The sequence below is a fragment of the Myzus persicae genome, unplaced genomic scaffold, assembly GCF_001856785.1.
Source record: "Myzus persicae strain clone G006 unplaced genomic scaffold, MPER_G0061.0, whole genome shotgun sequence".
NCBI classification, from domain to species: domain Eukaryota; kingdom Metazoa; phylum Arthropoda; class Insecta; order Hemiptera; family Aphididae; genus Myzus; species Myzus persicae.
In genome coordinates, this window is record NW_019101886.1 from 136,253 (window position 1) to 155,141 (window position 18,889).

At 29.0% G+C, this 18,889-nt stretch overlaps 1 protein-coding gene across 1 annotated transcript in view; it reads left to right on the forward strand.

Annotated features, from left to right (window-relative positions):
- The window catches only part of LOC111030654 (head-specific guanylate cyclase), a 263,376-nt gene that overhangs the window by 10,354 nt on the left and 234,133 nt on the right, over positions 1-18,889 (forward strand). Inside the window, exon 2 of the mRNA XM_022310268.1 lies at positions 5,113-5,270. Coding sequence (XP_022165960.1) covers positions 5,136-5,270 — 135 coding nt within the window. The 5' untranslated portion in view covers positions 5,113-5,135. The remainder of the gene's footprint in view (positions 1-5,112; positions 5,271-18,889) is intronic.

Sequence of the window (18,889 nt, forward strand, 5' to 3'; positions counted from 1 at the left end):
TTTCATCATAATTTAAATTTAAGACGTTCAAATTAAAATTAATGAGACTACGTTAAACTTTTTTTTTAATTCCAGTAAGTACATTTTATGAGGAAACTATTTATTAAACTGTCAAGCTTTTTGACCGAAGTTATTATATTTTATTAACATTTATAGATAAAAAAAATGTAGGTCAACAAATTCAAATGCATATAAATTGCTGAAAACTAGAGATGGTATTTTGAAAATTATTTTAGTTTATCATAATATTAGAATAGATTTGCAGGTTGTAACAATAGCAATTCGTGAAGTATAATACAACTACAGAATAATGACTAAAATATTAACCGATAACAATATGCCCACAACTTATGTATTATATTTGTGATTTTACAATAACTGTGTGCTAAATGCTAATCGATGTTAACTATTTTTATTTCTGGTAACTAGATTTGGATAATAATTATTTTGAAAATGATATTTTCGTACCGATGTACTTACCAAGATAAGACGCACGACTAATATTATTCGACAACAGTATGAACTGATATGAATAGTGAATATTAATATATTATTGTATAATTTTATACCTACCTGGCTTAATAGGTACCGTCCATTATTATTTTGTCATGCGATATTATTATATTTTTATCCTGCATAGACGTGGTTATCCCTCACAGACAATAACCTACGACATGCCAGTTCAATGTTGATACCCGCGCAGGCTGTATGATTTCATTCTCGTGAAATATTAGATTCAAAATAATATTTTCACTTATACTACCGTAATATTATCTACTAGAACCGGCAACCTCCTGTGGACGCCCTTGTCCTTGAAGCGCATGTCAGACCTTCCCAGAACTACTCTCCGGACTTTAGCCTCTGACGATATGGTCCTGTGGACGTTAATTATTATTGCTGGGTACTAATCGCACAACTCAAGCTCGCCATGATATCACTCGGTTGTGTGTGTGACAATTGACATATCGCGAGCTGCATTGCTTGTCCCTTGGAATCACTTGTCCGACGTGGCTATCATACACCTCTCGGCTCTCACTCTTATTATATACTCATAGACACGTCCTGTGAATTCAAAACCTCTATCCTGCATGGTAGAGGGCGGGTTATGTGTTTTTAAATGTATACGATAAGGGTCATACGTATTAATTCTTTGTTAATGTAATTAGTTATACCTATAAGTATTATTACTATTATACATAATATGTTCTGTGTATTAAAATATGTTATATTGTTAAAGTACTTATAAGCATCCTCTCACCCCTTAAGATATTAAGGTCATTCATTTATACAATTTAATCTGAATAATACAGCTCACTATAATTGTTAATCAATATGATGTTGTTTTCTCTCTTTTTTTTCGTACCGCAAGTTTCCCATATCCCGCCACAGCGCCGCCGATAGCCGTTAACTCCTGGAAACTTTACGTGAACGACGTTTGTGTGAGAGCTTTCCCCTCGCATTGAAACGAGCTCGTTCGACTTTTCACAATTTCCATTAACACTGATCGGCGCAATGACATATTAAACGAGCGTTTGGCTTTGGCAGCCGGTCACCGCGATACTAGGCGTCTACCGACGTCGCGAAGCCGTCACGTTGAACAGTTCCACGATTTGTTAATCATGATAAATAACGTTATGGTGTAAATTGGTAAAAATCAGCATGTCGATAAATCGTTCCTGATTTTAAACATAATTGTCTTTGATTTGTCACCCCTGCAGCGCTGATCATTTTTGGCCATCTCAAACATAAACGACAGGGACTCTTATGATTACATTTTTTAGTAAAATAAGTTGTTTTTAAATAACTGAAATATAATGTCTTTGCTGTACATTTGAAATACAATTTATATATAATGACTATACAACATCAAACGTTGCATTTTATTATACAGTAGTAGTGACCTTTATTTATTCACCGCAATAACATTAAATTGCCAATTCTGAAATGTAAACAAATAAACCAAATGTACATAAATTTGTGATGTATATTTTATGCAAGTACGGTTTATATCATGAACAATTATTATTTCAATAGTTTAATTATACCATTTAGGTGTAATGGCATAATAAAATGTCATTGAGTAGGTCACTTTTGCCAGATGAGTTAAATTTAAATACAATGATAATACATCACCGTGAACGAAAAATAATTTTAAGCGGTAGCGATGTGTCAGCTTTTTATTCTAAGGATATTTTATAATATAAATAGCCAAACATATAAATAAATAACTATTAGTAATATGGTTCAGTTTTATGTATACACAGGATTTTTTTTTGTTAAGGGGTTGAGCTAATAATTATTTTATCGAAATTACATACTTCTGATACTAGAGGTGAGGGGGATTTAGAAACAAATTTTCAAAAATATGACATTCCGAGTTGGGTGTTGTGACCCCCTTATCACTCATCTGAAGTGGGTTATACTTTTAGATATAGTTGATTCTACTAACTAAATATTGCATAATATATATTATAGTATTCTAATATTACATGATATATTATTAACTATTATTAACTTTTAATTTTTAATACCGACGTATTACCTTAGAACGGTTAATGAAAAGGTTGGTGGTATAAATAGCATATAATTAATTAATTAATATACATATATTTGATAGTAAAATTTCACTGTAGTGGAATGCCGTGTTTCCAATTGGTACGATTAATACCCTCTGAATTACAATAAAATAACTAAAATTGTTTCATAAAAATTGCAACATTTAAGAGAGGTATTTGATTGAAACTCAATATCATCGACATTTGAATTTGAATTTTAACTGTTTTCGAGATTGTTGAACTTTAATATTACAACTTATTACAGTATTACCACTTACAATGAATCGAATATTAAATTTTTAAATGTATTGACTGTGAAAAAAAATATTCTCATCATAAATGGTAAAAAAACTAAAAATTACAAATTTACTTCAATTAAATAGGTAATTAAAAGTAGACATCTATTTTTAAAATCAGATTATGTCCGAACATATTAATTTAAATATTTGGAGAACATTTTGTAAGTCTCTACGGAGTACGGTTATCATCCTTTCTAAACTACAGAAACAAAAACCAAAATCGATTCTTCAAAATCCTGTGTTCTCGTTTAAAATATATTCTTGTCTTTCAGAAGTTGTTTGATTAGTTTTTCCCGATCATTGGGAGAAGTACAAAGATTTTCTATATTTTAACGTTACAAAGCACTAATTAGATCAAATTTTCCACCAGAAACTAAAGAGAACTAAATGAAATCATCATTACCTATTGCTTATTTCTGCGAATAATAAATAATATTATAAAATTATCCTGTGGCGTTATAAGATAATTACATCGAAGATGACATTATTTTCATTGTTTATATTATAACAATTTCAAGGTTGGCAATTGTTGTAATACATTGGTATAATATTATTTGAATAAAAAATAATTATGTATCCATTTTTCTAAAGAAATGAGGTATTTTCTCATATTATATATTTTAATATTAAAAGTGATTGACTAAAGTATCTAACTCGACCCTTTTATTATTTTGCTCCAACGGCATTAGGTATAGGCATTTTCTACATCAAGACGATTAACAATAGTTTAATAGTTTATAAATTATTGTGCAAATACTACATATTTTAATATTTATAATCGCGGCCCATCGCTTTATTGTAAACATTGTACTAATTAGTACTTATTTACAATTACTACTGCAATATTCATCATTATTTCGGGTGGTATCGGCGCATGGCGTCAATGGTGGCAATTTTCAGACATGATCATAATGAGCTTAGCAGGCATGACACTAACAAAGTTCCTTTTTTTTTGTAACTAATGTAATAATATTTTGTAATTTATTTATTTTTATCATTCTTTGCTGAACTTGATGAACATTTCTTTGTCCATAAGCACGATTTCCCACCGGGTATGCTATTGTTTACTATAATATAGGTTGTAGTAGGACAGGTTTGCACTGTGCAATTATTGCCGAGCTAAAAAGGTTTTATATGGCTTGAATTCTATTAACATCTAAAACAACATGATCATAATATCTTTAATCGATTTTTTTTAGTAATGTCAAAGGATGACATTAAGGATTGTTTAATCTATTAATTAGAACAGAATTGGAGAACGATTTTCGGTGGATCAAAGTAGTCAGATTTCAACTATGATTAAAAATTCTCCTTTGGAGCTGAAACTAATACCACATATCTTTGATGTTATCATTGTATATAAACCTGATAAATATTTTATTTTTCAATGATGATTGATAAAATAAAATAATTTACGATATTTATTGTAATAATAAGTTGCAGAATTGATTTTTATCTCTATGCAGGCTACACTGATGTAAAATGATATTGTAAATAAAATATCCCTCACAAGAACTTATATCATACTAGAAAAGTGATTCTTCTGGTTATCCTATGGTATTGCTCTATTGATAGATAAACTGAAATCTCTAAAAAAAATAGACATTATGCTATTTGACAAACACTGAGTGTGTAGAATGCGGCAAAAGACAGAGGGTGCTTTTGCCTTTTGGTTGGCTCGTTAACTCGTACGTACGGTGGTATGGTATCGTATGATATCAAATTGATTGGTTAGGTATGTGTTTAGTCTGTTGCTAAAATCCACAATCATTATTGTAAAAATCCATGCCACCATGCTTGTAATCCAAAACAACCTACATCACTGAATGTTTTACCACCGCTCTTAATGCTGTTGTTATACACACTACACGACCACACAGTACTTGTCTATACTAGGTCCAGCCGGAGAACGAGCCTGCGTACCGACCAAATTTGGTTTCCCCAAACGACACCCTACCATAGGTGAACCGGTTTTGTGGGCGGGGTGACGAGGAGGAATGCGCAAACCCGGTGCATTCTCTCGCTGGACAGAGTATGGTAGTAAATATTAAGATTTATGCTCTAAGACCATAACGTATAATAATCTGAATGGCCGCTCTGAGTTATGAATTATAGGTATAAAATGTACACATACTACAGTGCCAACAACATATTCTATACATAATAGTATTGTACCTCATCGCATAGTGCATTTATATAATAAGCATGTGTGTGTGTGTGTGTGAGTGTGTAATAAAATTAGAATCATTTTTATGCAGATTTAATCTTCAAAATCGCAGAGATGTTTTGTCCGTTCAGTTCCGGACGCCCCGGTGCAGCAGCTCCGCCAAGAGCAAACACAACGCAGACTGAACAACAACGGCCTTTGAATCTGAAGCATCTTAGCGAAGCTGTCAGAACTCTTACTTCGCCACCGGTGAGTACATAATATTGCCGATTGTGTAATAATATATTTATTGTTGTACAATATATACGTATACGTGCAATGTGTATAGTGTATATTGACTAAAGCCACTGTATTTTACGCATGCGCGGACGATGGTAACAAAAAATTGTTTATCCATTTTGTAAATAACAATAACTACCGACTGTGACTGTTGCTCACGGAAAAGAGTGTACTTATAAACAATATCATTGCTCTATCGTATTCTCCGTTCACCATATTATAATTATTATATCGTCGTTGATTCCGGGCTGTATCGATGTGAAAAAAAGTTGTAACAGTTCATTGTAATAATATAATATTGTATTAAAAACGTTTAAATGTTTGAATATAAACTTCATAAATCATAACTGACTGAAATATTAATTATTACTGATTTTGAAATCTTGAGTAAACAATATTATTCTTGTGGTGATAAAATGCAACACATGCAGTTCGCAATTGATGATGAGGGACTATTCATTACATTATTATTTTGCTTGGTATCCAATTTATAGTTTTAAAAATTAATTAATGATAATTAAAAAAAATAAAGTGTCTTGACAAGAATAAAACAAAATACAAATAACTAAATAATATTATGTCAAATACATGTTGCTAATAATTAAATGTATATGTAGATAAAAGTATCCTTCCACGAAAACTACCCTACTACCGGTGAAATGATTCAAAGGAGGAAAATCAAAATAAACGAATCTTAATCTGTTCAAGTAACATTTTCACTTATAAATCTCGATTCATCACTTGTTATGTTAATTAATCAAATAATTTTCAACAAATATAGCTAAATATTTTGGTCTAATTCTAGATGAAATCCTAACCTGGAGCCCACACATAAAGCTTAAACGTAAGACTGTTAACTTTAGATGACTAGACTTGACCTTCTAAGTCACTCTTGAAATCCAAACCTTATCTAACCAAAAAACTTAAAATGTACAAGTCAATTGTTCAACCAGTTTGGGAGTATGGTATTCACTTGGGGCTCTGCAAAGCCACCAAATACTAACAAATTTAAGGCGTTTCAATTCATCTCCCTACAACTATCGAGATAAAAGTGGATTTTAAAAATAATAAATTATTACTTTGTGGTTCAGAGCCACGAATTTAATAAAACTTATATAGCTGCTTGAATTTTAGTTAAAATATACCCTCGACTGTGCAAGTTTTTGTTGTAGCCATATGTGGGGTCGCGATTATTGTTGAAAGTTTTGATACACATGTCCCGGAAGGCATATTCATTAACGGTTTTAAATTGAATGCACGGCGGGTGCCTTTTGTTTGCACACAGGTATATTATATTGTTATTGTTTACACGATGTCATTAAAATCATTCTCTGCGCAGCTAAAAATAAAACCACGACACGACACTATGCGAAGCTAATCTTTAGGTAATAATATATTGTTGGGTTTGAGTGCTGTACATTTATGTAAACGTTCACCAATCACCACGAGTTAATCGACATTATGAAGAAAACTGTTTACAATTTATTCACCAACATAAACGATGTTATAAAATAAGCATGATATTTAACTCCCGACTACAATGGCCGTTTATAATATGACGTATCAATTTTCAAAGCTCCTCAGAAATCGATTGAAGTACTAGTATATACAGCACGTTAAATAGATAATAAAAACGTTTAAAAATTTACAATAACGTCACTTGAACAGGTAATTTGAACTTAAATGTGGACAAAAGTGCAGGGTTTTAAAAATATCAACTTAGCACCGTTTGATTCAGAGCCACTAGTTTAATAAAACCAATATGTCTGCTTGAATTTTAGTCAAAATATACCACTCAACCCAGCAAGTTTTGGCTGTATACATATAAGATGGAGTTGCGATTATTGTTGAAAGTTTTGATACACATGCCCAGGAAAGTATATTCATTAACTGCTTTAAATTGAATGCGCGGCAGGTGCCTTATGTTTGGGCGTAGGCATTTGTATAATATTATTATTGCTTACATAATGTGGCTAAAACCATTCTATGTGCAGCCGAAAAGAAAATGACCACGACTCTGTGTCAGGCTATTTTTTAGGTAATAATATTATATTGTTAGGTTTGCGTGGTGTAGGTACGCATTGTATACAATTATAGGTTAGGTTAAGTGTACGTTCGCCGCGAGTTTATCGACACGCTGAAGAAAACGGTTTACAATATTAATTCACCTCCCCAAACGACGTTATAAAATATGATATTTTGCTCCCGACTACCACGGTGGTGTTTGTATATGACGTGCCAATTTCCAAAGCTTCTCAGCACACTATTTATTCGTATATTGTATAAATAACGCGTATATATAAGGCGTGTTAAATAGATAATAAAAGCATTTACAAATTTACAATGACGTCACGGGAACAAGTCTGGAGTAAAGAAGGGGGGGGGCGCTTACACCGCATTTAATATCTATATATGTATACAGTATTAACATTACAAGTTGACGGGTGGCGGAAACGATGGGTATACTAATATAATATACCGGTAACATTGTTACGACGGCGAATGCAGCACAATAAACATGTTGGGTGTACGTGGAGTCGTTTCCGCGGACGTAATATATAGGCACCGTCGAAAATGAGAAAAAAGAATATTAAAAAGCATTTACCATCAGCTATGCGGAAAGGTAGAATATTATAAGATTATATATAAGTACCTAATCATAGTGTACACCCACCGGTGAGGTTCTACCCACACCAACGTCCCTGCGGCTTAATAATAATATGTAAAATACTTATTATTTTAAACAGGGTGATTATTTTATAACTATTCAGCTCGTTTTTGGATTATTTTTTTTACACAGTTTAAATTCCATACAGCCAAACATTTTAGAAAAATTAAATTTTTATTTTTTTAGTTTTAGGTACAATAATGTTTAACTTAAATTTTTTTTTTTTAAACGACAGTATTTTAAATTCACATATTTTTTTTTTTATTAAAGAAGAGAGCCTCGATTGGTTTTTTTTATATATAGGCACTTAAATAATTTGAACTTAACTGTACAATTTTATATTTTCATAAATAATAATATATTTTGGATGGATTCTTGGTTTTTGATTATTTTATGAACGATAAAGTTATCACTACTAATATTATCAATCCCACATAAAGTGCTCATGGAGTCTGTTAATATGATGTACTTTTTTGCAAGTTGGCAGTTATTTTATAAAACAGGGCTTTATACGTAGCTTGTGCCTCAGCTGTATGTATGGTACAATTCTTTAATAACCTCTCAAAAAGCTCTGTTTGTAGGATAACGGCAGCAACACACATATTGTACATACTTAATAATTTTTATTATATTTATAATTTTAATGTTTTTACGGAGAATTTCGTTAGGTTACGGAGTAACGAACCATAGTAGTTATATACTATTTACAAGCATTTAAATTTTAGTTGAGCTGAGTAAAGTAGTATATTATAGGGTAACTAAAAAAAAAAAAAATTGGTTCACTTTGTTGTTAATTTAAAACTAAAGAATGTCGTATAAAATATAATTTAAAAAACATTTAAGTATTAACAGACAAAATAGATAAATACATTATTATTATGCGTAGTGATAAAATAATCACCTTGTACTACCTACAGCAGTATTACTAATATAGTCATATTAATGAACACATTTCAGGGATTTAACATACACGTACACTGTGTTCTACGTTTGAATACGTATTTTTGTCGATATCGATTTATTATATTCCCGCAGGTTATACATTTTAATTAGTATAAAATTCAATCAAATATTTTTCATCGAACTATAATATATTTTTAGTATAATTTTGGGGCCACTCTATTGCAGAAAGTGAACCCTCCAGAGTACCACAATTAACGTAACAATTTACACCTTTTAAATATATTGTTAAAGATTTCTGATCTTTCTAATGAAAAACCTTCGATGGATGGTTTGATGAAAAAAATTACATTTTCACATATTATATTGAGCTAGATTGTTTATTCTCCTTCCAGGAAGTCATGATTATTATTTTAAAGTAATCGTTATTTATAATTGCCCAACTTTAAAAATAACTGCACTGAATAATGTACGTAAAAAAAATAAAAAAATCTTTGATACTATTATACTTATCTCAATTTTATGGGTTCGGATTAACTTCAATAATTAAATTTAAATATAAGCTATAATTACATTTAAAAATATTTTTTGTATTGTTATTATGGATGATATTTAAACCAATGCTCATTAATCCATTGCATACAATTGTATTTAGTCATTATGATACCACACGAACTATAACGAAATTACAAATTTTAATATAATATATTTTCGGATTAAATAACTAACTCAACTAAACTTTATATCGTATACTTTTCTGTTGGATGTGAATGCAAGGATAAACATTGTTACTGCAAAATAATGACTTTAAGTACATAGATACCTATATATAATATCAGATTGATGAAATGTTCACTTAAAATAATTCGTTTGTTGACGCGGATTTTTTTTTTGTTACCTACATCACACTTACACATTTATTACAACATGTATGTTGTCGAAGAATAATACAATAGATGTAGGTAAAGCATAAAACAGGCACGTGATCACTATAAGCTGTTATCGTGATCTTGGTGATTTTCCACAGGTTTTATACTTTATTGATAAATCGGGTAGAACATTAATTTGGCTAGATATATTAGGGGTTAAGGATTCGGTGGTCTTATCTGAAATGTCTGTTATTGTTGCGTTAACAAAAGGCATGTGTGCAATCAATATATGGAATAAAGGAATAATAGTGGGGGAAAAAAAGGTCGTCCTTTACGTGATGGTGATGGTGGAGAGAGGTTAGTGTAGTTAAAAAAAGCAACAAAAAAAAGGCGTGGTTAGAGTTATAGTGTAAAACGTGTGTACCTACCTAGCGTTAATTCTAATATTCTTTTCTATACACCTATAAGCAAACATTTTTTAATTGGATTAGAGGATTTCGTACGACATTTTATGGATTTAATAATATATTGTGTTGATTATTGCAAAGGTAGGGGATGGTGAGAGAGAAAAAGAGTTGTCTTTATTTTTGAATTTAGCTTAGAAAATGGTCCTATTATGTTCTAATAATCGATAACTGTTTGAAATGCAATTTTCGAAATAAATAATAAACAATTAATAGTAATAACTAATAAACATATTTTGATTAGACATATTACTTAACATAGGAATTCTATAGAATGCCTGTATTCAACTTTTTACCGGTAACATATTATGCTTGGGAATGATGAGATTTTAATACATAATAATTAATTATTTTATTTTTGTATAAAGGTACGTAAAACTATCAAATACTATAATTTTTTACTGTACTCAGCTACTTAAGTAATTAATATAATTATTTAAAAATAAATATGAATAATGTCAGTGTAAAAATACTTTCAAGTTTCATTAGATAGGTACTATGTATAAACTATGATATACGATTAACAAAACATTTATTATACAACAAAATTGCAATTCATTTGTAAGGTTAACATTATAATTTGTTTTGTATTGTTTTTTTAAATTAAAATACAAAATTTCACATTTAGCTGTACTTCTAAAACTGTATATAATAATATAAATTATAATATAGTAAAACAATAAATAAACATTTGTCTCTCGTCAGAATAGGTATTCAATTAAAAAATATGTTAATCATTAATAAAATAATCATTACATAATATTATATTTATTAATCAAACACAATTAAAAAAAAAAATGTATTATTGATTTGAAGCTCGGCAACTATGGCCATAAGCTGCTTGTAGGGGAAAACGGTTTGTTTGGAGCACATGCTTGTACGTGTGGCAAGGATGTGTTGCTAAAAACTCTGGCGGTCACCCATCCGAGTACTAGCAACGACGGCCGGCCAGAGCGTTGCTGCAGATTGAGAGTAAAATCACACCTCACCAAGCCACAAAAATACAATTTATTCTTATGGAAATTTGATAGGTCAAAAAATAATATCAAGTCATTATTGTATGAATATTTTTATTCGTAGAAAATGAATATCCGTACTATTATTTGCCTTATTAATAATTTTTGAATAACAAAAATATTTATAAACATTTTGCATAAAAACAAATATATATATACAATTTACAATTTTCATCGAATTCTGCTGATGGCCGATCAAAGAACACTGCGTTAATAGTATCTTCGTGGAAATAAATACTAAATTGAATGTGCTATAAAAAATAGATTACGTGACTGGTGGCTGCAACCATGTGGCATTCATTATATATTCATTACAATATTATAAGTAAGAATTTTCAATAAATAATTCAATAGATTTTACATGAATTGAAAAAATAAAAATAAAAAATGTTACTCCGTCATCAGTGTTAAATGTAAAATTTAGTGAACATTTAAAATATAATGTAATATGTAAACATATTTAATATTTGAAATCGAATAAGTATAATATTGTAATAATTGAAGTGTGAAAACTATAGTTATTGTTCAACAAAGTTTGAAAATTTAGAAGAAAAAAAAGGTCAATTATTTGTTTGCTTTTATGAAATTTTTAAACATTTTCATCGTATTGCGTAATTATTTCATATTATTCATCCAACGTACAAAATCGCATCCGTCTTAAGCCTTATCAATTTTTAATTGAATATATTATTTTGGTATGGCATTTGGTCAACGTCAACTGTCATGGACGTAAATAAAGACAACTAATGACGTGACATAATACCCACCATCGGTTGACTTAATCAATACTTCGAGTCGTTACGTGACTGCAGTGATATGGAAAAAAAATATATTACGTGTCTGCTGTCTTGTCACTGTTTTGTATTAAGTACATGAAGTTATAATTATAAGCGATGTATCTGTTACTTTAATATTATTATGTAAAACTGTTGTTTGTTCGAAATGATGGTGCCGCGGTTAATTTATTGTGAAATAATAATAATATCACAAAACTTGAAGGTATAGGGTTTTCTTAATTACACATTTCTATATTTACATAATAATATCAATATACCTTCAATGCGAACACTGGCTGCTTGTCAATGTAATTCCGTGAAAATTGATGAAGAAATCTTACATTGGCTAAATTATTATTACCCTATAAGCATACACTTTTATCCTATAGGTAGGTAGGTGTTTTATTAGGTTTAAATTTCGTAAATGAAATATTCATGAGAAAATAGAGTTCGGTTGGCAAGTTTTTAGTTGGGTAACCGTATATTAATGCATTTCCTAATCGGCTCAAGAAAAACGTTCGTTCAGCAACTTTTTCTTTGCAAAATACGTCTACATACAGTCTCAGAAAGTTTATCAAGAGAAACACAACCATCTTTCAGCAATACGTAGAAAAGAAGTTTATGTTGTTTATGCAAACACACCTTACGTCTTACACTCCGTCTTAAGCCTCATATTGTAGATCATAATAATTTTACTATAGACAAATTGAAAGACAAATGAAATAACTTTTATTCTGATCAATATTTAAACATATTTTTTCAATATCGAAAATTTAAATTATGAAATATAATTTTTAAACTAGTTTTGAATTTGTTATTTTGAAAAATAAGTCAAGTAGTTTATTTTTAAAATTTTTTTGAAAATAACAATATAGTTTTGTGAGAAATAAATATAAGACATAGGTAGGTAATAACTTCTTTCAAAGTATTCTTTTTTGTGATTTTCTGACATAAGTATATTTCTTAAATTACTTATTAGCCCTTAAAATTGTCATAATTTTTGTCATATATTTATCTTAAGTATCAATTTTTTTTTATAGTTATTTACCTACTTAGGTTTTTTTGTTACACTCTGTACATACATTTATATAGTACAGTGCTCTATACACTTGTTGACTGCCGAATTTTATTTTCAATTATCCTTCGATTTTAAGTCAAGTATTTGAACGTTAGACTTATTGCGTAGGAAATATTATCGTCGAATATTCGGAATGAAACAACTGTAGTTGCGCTAAACATTAAATTATAAGACCTAGCTTACAGGATTTTACTTTAATTTGTAAACTGTAGTTTGATTCATCTCGAAAATTTTGTATCTCATAAGTTCATGCATGACGTTTGTTCGATATTTTTCTCAAACTTAAAACTATTATAAGTTTACGGAAATCTTATAACAGTTTTGATTTAGATGTTCTCCAAACGTCTTTAGAAATTTATAACCAGAATATATTAAGGCAATGTTTATTCTAAAACTTACATATTTCCTAACTTATTTGTCTAAATATTAGTTCGTTCTAGCGGACTTCTATTGAAGTTCTTATCCTTCGTCTCTGATACATTAATATTAATCAATGTGTTATTGCAGTACCTATACAATATCATAATACCTAGCTACTTGGTAATTCCTTTTTAAATGTCTCTGTTTTTTTTTTTAAAAATATTTTTTGTGTACCTACTTCACTTACTGCCGCAAACTTGCAACCGTTTATTATTGTATTAGAGAAATGTTACGATTAAAAAAATATACACTTTTGGTTTAGGGTTTTTGGTTGTTTCAACAAGAAACACTTTACAATACACTTACCCTGCAGTCGAAACGCACACGACCGCTTAAGGGTTTCTCTTACTTCCCCAGGTATAGGTATTATATCGTCGTAAGTAATACATAAATTATACGTTAGCTTTCACCGAGAACAGAAGACCATAATAAATATCACAGCAGAGGTAGGTACAACACTGCACATTCGCCCATCCTTATTCGTTAAGGATTTCGCTGCAAACCTATGCTTGGACTAGTTGCCGAGGGTAGTTATCTCCATGGTAGTGGCGGTGGTGGTGTCAAAAGACTGGAGTCGGTGGGTCAGAAACTAATAAAACACTATGCTGGTAATATCTATGAATATTATATTTTAATGTCGATGGTTGGGTTTTGTGTTCAAGGGAGAACGCGATACATCGGACGATTGTGGAAACTATACCACGGTAATCTTTACTGTTATATTATTATTATAATAATAATTTCAGGCGACCAAAAGTAATTACTAACATTTGAATAGACAAATAGGCTACTACAAAATATGGGTGATTCTCATGACGTGTACATTATTATGTGCCCGAGAACGGGGATGATATTATGGGGACTTCTTCTATTTATTTATATGCTTGTCACAGTAATATATTAGGTCTAATATCTCTCGGGGGGGGGGGGGGACTTAGTATGTGGATCGGTTATATTATCCTCTTCGAGTGATACGATGCGATGTGTACGGGAGCGTAAGGCGTACGCAGACATATTATCTCCGCATATTAAACCTTGTACCAAACTAGGAGATGTGGTATAATATTCTCCGTCTTAACCTAGGTCTTATATTTTCTTTTACTATAATCATTACTTTCATATTATATTCATACGACTACTATTCTACTATGCTAATACTACAAAAACAACAACAACAGCAACTACTAATACTTCGGATCCGACTCCTATTTCAGCTATAGCCACCTAATGTTGAATTACGGTTGCGTTGAGGATGCGGCGTCAGATACCGTGTATTTGGTCACTGCTTTTTGAAAGATGGCTAGCAATATAGCACTGTCACGGTACGTCATATCATTATTATTATTATTATTATTATTATTATTATTACTATCATCGTCTTCGTCGTCGTTGTAAGAAGCACTTTGAGATTTGTTTAGTGCTTTTACTGCGGTAATAACGGCCATTAGTCAGTCGGCGGGGCTCTAAGAAATCCACAGTGAAACACAAGAGGCTGCAGCGTAAAGTGTATTAGCAATCTTGACCTTGGGCCTGATTATCGTGGTGTTATAATACTCAAGTGCTGGTCTTACAGTAATTAATGGCAAGACTGGTTTTGTTTTATTATGCGTAATATTTACACATACAGAAACAACCTAAATAATCGTACTTATTTGTACTAGAAACGGTACTAGTTTTTGAAAGTTTGTAGAAAATATGTGAATTAAATCTATCCTGAACTGAACTGGACCTGAAGCTGGACACTGGACAAACAATTCTGAAACCGAATTATAATATTTATCGGGACCGTATCAGTAAAACGTATTAGGTAATAGTGGTTGTGGCCGTACTATTTAGCATTTAATATATATTGTATGAAGACGATTGTAATTTATGTTGTATAAATTATTGCCTTGATATACATGAGCAAAGTATGACTTGTTTCTTATTTATGAAACAAACTCCTCAACCACTTATGAATAAAATAAATACACTGATCCTTAAGAAAAAAAAATGAAAAGAATGTGGTTATCGGATAAATATTCTATTGAGATTAGGGTCATAAAAAGTTTTAGCCTTTAACTTTAAAAGTCTCTGTTCTCATTTTAAATCTTTCACACTACATAGCAATCCACACGTGTTTACAAACATATTTGCGTTATTACATTTCATAAAAGTATAAAACTGTTGTTTTGAGTATTTTGTGATATTAAATATTGTTGTTTTTTTTACTCTGATTTTGTTTTATGTTTATGGAAAAACACCTATACTGTGCACAATTTTTTTAAATAATATTTATATGTTTGAGCAATGTTTTTAATATTAATAATTGTTTGTATTCCTTAATATGAATTTAAAAGTATATACATTTATAATTTGCAAACTTTACTGCTCTAATAGAAATACTTAAAAGTTACAGTATCATCTATTCAAAATATAACTTATCTTTATTTTTTAATTATTTCTATTTATTTTTAAAATAAAAATGCGAAAAATATTAAATGAACTATAAAAATATATACTTGATAGTTGATATCTTTATATACATGAGTAACATTTTATGTTGAACTAAATCTTTTGAATTGGCGACGTTATAATTTTGTTTATATAATATGACGTTTTACAACGTATACAATATTTTGAATCACTACTCACGCTACTTTAAAGTCTTAAATGTATTAAAATTATTCATTTTACTTTAATAGTTATAAAAATGCATTAAAAATATAAGACAAACTAAATGTGTATAGTGTATATATTTGTAAGAAAAATATATTATAACTTTTTTAATTGATAAATAGTTCTGTAGTTCTACATCTGCTGTAGTTAAATGTAGTTCTACGTATTTGGAATTTTATAATTTTAATTGAGAATGTTTTTAATTCAAATTATTTCAATAATTATATTACTATTCGTGTTAAACTATTTTATTACTTTACAATTGACTCTTTACTAATCGATACCAAAATAAACATTTTACAAAAATATAAAAGAAAACAATTGGTGAACATGCATTTCTTTATACTGCAGTAGAAAGTCACTAACATTTGTGAGGTTGTGTGATTTAAAAGGAACCAATGTGAAAAAATAAAATTCGTAACTTTAAAAATTTGAACAGTATCATAAAAATTGTAACTAATACTGACGAGGTTATACTATTTGCATAGATTTATTTTGGTTGTAAGTGGGTTCCCTTTCTTTTTAATAAAACAAATACTTCTAGAGTCTTAGGATATCCCCAGGAATTCGGTATAAAAAAAAATATACATAAAAATGGATCTTACGTACATTTTGTGTAGACAAAAAAGAAAAACCGATTTCTATTTATTTTTTATTGGTTTCGTAAGGTATGAAGGTTTTTTTTATATTTATTGTGTTCAATAATTTTTGTTTTTTTTTAAACTATAATTTTATTAGTTTACTACCATAAACTAAAATAAGCTACTTTTGATTCAAACAGTATTATCCAATATTTTTTATTGAGTTGTTAATAATTGTATTGATATATTTTTGCTGTTAGTCTAAAATTAATAATAATTTATTAATTTAAAAACATTTTATTTTAATTAAGGTAATTTTGTGTTAAATATGAAAACCATTTCCTTTTCTTTTATTAAACCGATTTTTGATTGAGTTGGTATAATATATTATAATTATGAAGTATATACATTTCGATCGTTTCAATAATATTGCATCTGTTTTAAAATATAAATCAACCCATATTAACGTTAATAATAACATAAACAATTATAATGTATATATATATATTGCTATAAAATGTATAGTTTCTCATCTCTAAGAATTTATAATAAATTGTATGAAATATAATTGAAACTTTACTTTTTCGGTTATGATGTAAAAGTACGTTTTTTGAATATAATTATAATTTTATGTTTTACTTAACGTTTGGTACACAACCATTATGAGTATAAAAGTTCATATTTCCAGCCAACTACATTAGCTGTATTTATTGTTTGTTTTTTAAATAAAATGATCATTCATATAATATATTTATAACATTTTATAGTATTATTTTTAAGAAATAATAATAAGTTGATTGTGAATATATTTTATATTATATATCATCAACATAATTAAGGAAATATTTATACGACTTTTGGTGTTATGATACAGGAAAGTAGTATTATGCTGCATATTTGGTTTTTAATAAACTTATTTTATTATATCATGAAATGATGTAGCTAATATGATATGATGGACATTGGACACGTGTACATTTTGAGAGGTTTTGGTTGAAAACATATAATATAATACATCTACAGTTTCTGTGTTTAACACAATAATAGTGTACCATCTATATTATAATAATGGATAAAACGTGTTTATTAATTATAAATATTAATATTTAATTAAAAAAAATGTTTAGTTGATTACCTAACCTACTATAATTAGCCAAATTTTTTATAATCAATGTATATATATATTCTATATATATATAATGTATTATTGCATGGTTACCAAGAAAGTTCATGATAAAAATGTACATTTTAAACAATTACCTAACATTTATTTAGGTAATAGTATTACTAGTTTTAAAGTAAAGAATTTAATACAATAAATTAGTGTAAAATCATTTTATAAAATATTTTATCATATGAGTTTGTTTTCGCAAATCAAATTTACAGGACAGTCAAAGAAGTAATTGTTTTAAGAGTTGAAACAATTTGTTTATATTTGAGAACTATAAACTTGAAAATTTAAAATTTACACACAATATGGAAATAAGTGTAAACGCGTCAAGGACAACTTTAAAATTTTAATTTATTTCAAGAACTTACTCTTATGGTTCGTTACTAATAATCGCTGTGTGCTATTCACATATTATTATATTATACCATACATTAAATTTTAAAATTATATTTTAATGAGTGAATCTTCCAGAGAGATAATCTTTGATAAATAACATTTTGTTGGATTTTAATAGCACTTACTGACATATTATACGTAATGTAATTTAGAAAGTCTTTATTCATTTTAGGAATGTGGTTCAAGACTCTAAATTTAAAAAGATATTTATTGAAATAGTGGAAACATGTTTTAATAACATATTTTAATATCATACAATAATCAGAAAATTACTACAAAGATAAAGTATAATTGGTTAATGATAGACAAAATATAACTTTAAAAGAAAAAATAGTTCTGTTGCTCAAGTTAAATAGATTTTGCTCTGATAATGTTTAATAATCGTGTAATAATAATAATAATTTTATGTGTTTTTAAACCTATACTATTATTCATAAAACCTACTTTTTATTTATGCGTATTGTTTGAAAACATTCGTTATTTATTTTTGTGTTTTATTGTACCTCGGAGAATTCTCATATATCCTTAGAGTACTATTCATCCACCAAATATTTCGCATTCCACTGTCGGTTCGTGTTTGGTTTTATTGATC